Here is a 2810-nt window from a genome sequence, read left to right as displayed (position 1 = left end):
TTCTTTTTTTTTTTTTTTTTTTAAGTGGGGGGATTGAACCCAGGAGCATTTCTACCTCTGAGCTACATTCCTGGGCATTTTAATTTTTTTATGTCAAAACAGGGTCTCACTGAGTTGCCTAGCTGGGCCTTGCACTAAGTAATACTTATGTTTCAGCCTTCCACATTATTGCAATTATAGGTGTGTGCCAATGCACCTGGCGATCTGGGCCATTTTTACTTGTGGGGCCAGTCTTCTAAACATTGGCTCCCTCTTTTTAAGCATATTGGACTAGTATTTCTGTTTTTCATCATCCTTTTTATAAATTTTTTTTTCTTTTTTTCCCTTGTGCCAGGACTCCAACCCAGGACCTTATGCATGATGGGCACAAAGGAAATCTTAAGTAAAAGTATAAGCAAAAATAGACATAATTTAGTATTGTCTAATACAAACCAGGATCCCAAGAATATGAAGATGCTCCATGAAGAAAAGGGTTTCAGGTCTTAGAACCATAAAGTTTACCATCTACTTAGACTAAAAAGGCTTAAAACTTTGTTTGAAATTTAAGGTTTACCAATAAGTATAAATATATTTAAGTTTCTAGCTCACATTGGTCATTTCTAAGAAAAATGAGGAGTGAAATGTGCACGAATATAAATTATAGCAGGGCACAGTGGTGCGCACTTTTAATTTCATCTGCTCAGGAGGCTGAGGCAGGAGGATCGCAAGTTTGAGGCTAGCCTTAGCAACTTAGTGAGGCCCTAAGAAATTTAGTGAGACCCTGTCTGAAAGTAAAAAGAATTAAAAGGATTGGGGATATGCTTAATGGTGAAGCACCCCTAGATTGAATCCCTGGTACAAGGAAGCTGGGGTGGAATTTATACACACAAACACATCAAAGCACAGAAATTATGAAATTTTCAGGATAATAAAAATTAGGATCCGACCCAGATCTCTTACTGTCATCTTTGGTTTACATGATTAAAGTAGTTTTAAACACCAAGTTCAAAGTTTTGGTTATCCCTGGGAAGGAGGAAGAATGTGGATGAAAATCTTTAAAAGATAACTTTTTGGGACTGGGGTTGTGGCTCAGCGGCAGAGTGCTCGCCTCGCATGTGCAAGACCCTGGGTTTGATCCTCAGCACCACATAAAAATAAACAAATAAAATAAAGTTATTGTGTCCAACTACAACTAAAAAATAATTTTTTTAACAAAAGATAACTTATGCTAATTTGATTTCTAACTAAGGAATTTGTTTTCATAGCAATTAATTTTTTTCTTTTCTAATTTTTTCCTTATAAAGAATAAAATACAGTGTTGGATCCCTTTCTCCTGTTTCTGTAAATGTCCTGAAAAAGTCTGAACCAAAAGAAAAGCTTGAATTGCAACATATTTCTCAGACAGACTTCAGGGAAAATTGTGCACAGGTGATCAAGCAGAATTTCCTGTATGAAGAAACCCAGGAACCTGAACAAAAGCTTGAGTTTATTTCAGAATCCATCCCTTGCCTGTCACAAGAATTGAGAGGACTTAATGAGAAAATGATGGATGAATGTTCCATGTTAAGTGCAGCTGAGAATGACATACAGCAGAATTTTGCACAGCTACCTCCACATAAAAATAATCAGGAATGTATTCTTGACATTTCTGAACATAAATTAATTATAAATGAAAATAACTTAGAAAAACTAAGGGTAGATCACTGTCCATTTAAGCTACAAGCATCTATAAAAGTTTCTCATTTCAATACAGATAATAGTGCATCACAACCAAAACAAAAGTCAGATACTGCACTTTTTCTATCGAAAGACATAAGGGAAAAGGACCTTCATTCAGTGTTTGGTGATGCTCCTGGTCTGATAACAATAAATTCAAAAGAACACCTAACAATAAAGACAAAAACATCGAATAGTCCTCCTGAAGAACTCAATGAATGTGATGTCAAGAATATGGATAATGTACCGTCTAGTAAAATCCATCGAAAAGTAAGAATATTATTAGGACGAAATAAAAAAGAAAATCTGGAACCAAATGCTGAATTAGATAAGAAAAGAACTGAATTTCTTATTACACAAGAAGAAAACAGAACTTATAGTTCACCAGTACAATCTCTAATGGACTTATTTCAGACAAGTGAAGAGAAATCAGAGTTTTTAGGTTTCACTAGCTATACTGAAAATAGTGGTATATGCAATGTTTTAGATATTTGGGAAGAGGAAGGTTCAAATAGTGTGTTAACGTTTTTCTCTTCTTCAACTTCTACATTTACTGGCTTTTAGTCTTTAAAAATGTATACTTTTTATAAAGTGATAAGGATCATATTCTTGAAATTTTTACAAATATAATTCTTAGGGGTTTTTTTGCCAACTTTGTTTACAGAGCCAAATGTAAATTTTAATACAGATGATGTTTGTGATTTTTTTACAAAATTGAATACCTGTTATAAAAAATTATAAAATAAATTTGACTCATTTTACATACTATTTTCATAGTTCTTTCCTGAGAGTTAAAATGAGTATTATTTGGGGGCTGGGGTTGTGGCTCAGTGGTAGAGCGCTTGCCTAGCATGCATGAGGCACTGAATTTGAACCTCAGCACTGTATGAAATATAAATGTATTGTGTCCCATCTACAACTAGAAAATTTCTTTTTAAAAAATGGATATTGTTTGTTTGGTCACTGCTTTGGGTGAAGTTTTGAGAATATCAAAAAATTAAGCATTATAAATTTGGATATTCTAGTTATATCTTTTGTCTATTAAAATAGATTCTTGGGCTATAGATGTATCTCGGTAGTAGAACACTTTCCTACATGCACAAGGTGTTGGGTTC

The 2810-nt window shown here is 34.0% G+C and overlaps 1 protein-coding gene across 2 annotated transcripts in view; it reads left to right on the top strand.

The window, feature by feature from the left end:
- Dbf4 (DBF4 zinc finger) overlaps positions 1-2459 on the top strand; it is a 24074-nt gene extending 21615 nt beyond the window's left edge. For both annotated transcript variants that reach the window (XM_048785449.1, XM_015502321.2), the window contains exon 12: positions 1284-2459. In XM_048785449.1, coding sequence (XP_048641406.1) covers positions 1284-2259 — 976 coding nt within the window. In that variant the 3' untranslated portion in view covers positions 2260-2459. The remainder of the gene's footprint in view (positions 1-1283) is intronic.
- The last annotated feature ends 351 nt before the right edge of the window (positions 2460-2810 follow it).

The sequence above is a fragment of the Marmota marmota genome, unplaced genomic scaffold, assembly GCF_001458135.2.
Source record: "Marmota marmota marmota unplaced genomic scaffold, marMar, whole genome shotgun sequence".
Lineage (NCBI taxonomy): Eukaryota > Metazoa > Chordata > Mammalia > Rodentia > Sciuridae > Marmota > Marmota marmota.
Note: the sequence above shows the minus strand (reverse complement) of the source record. Positions and strands in the feature narration are given on the sequence as shown.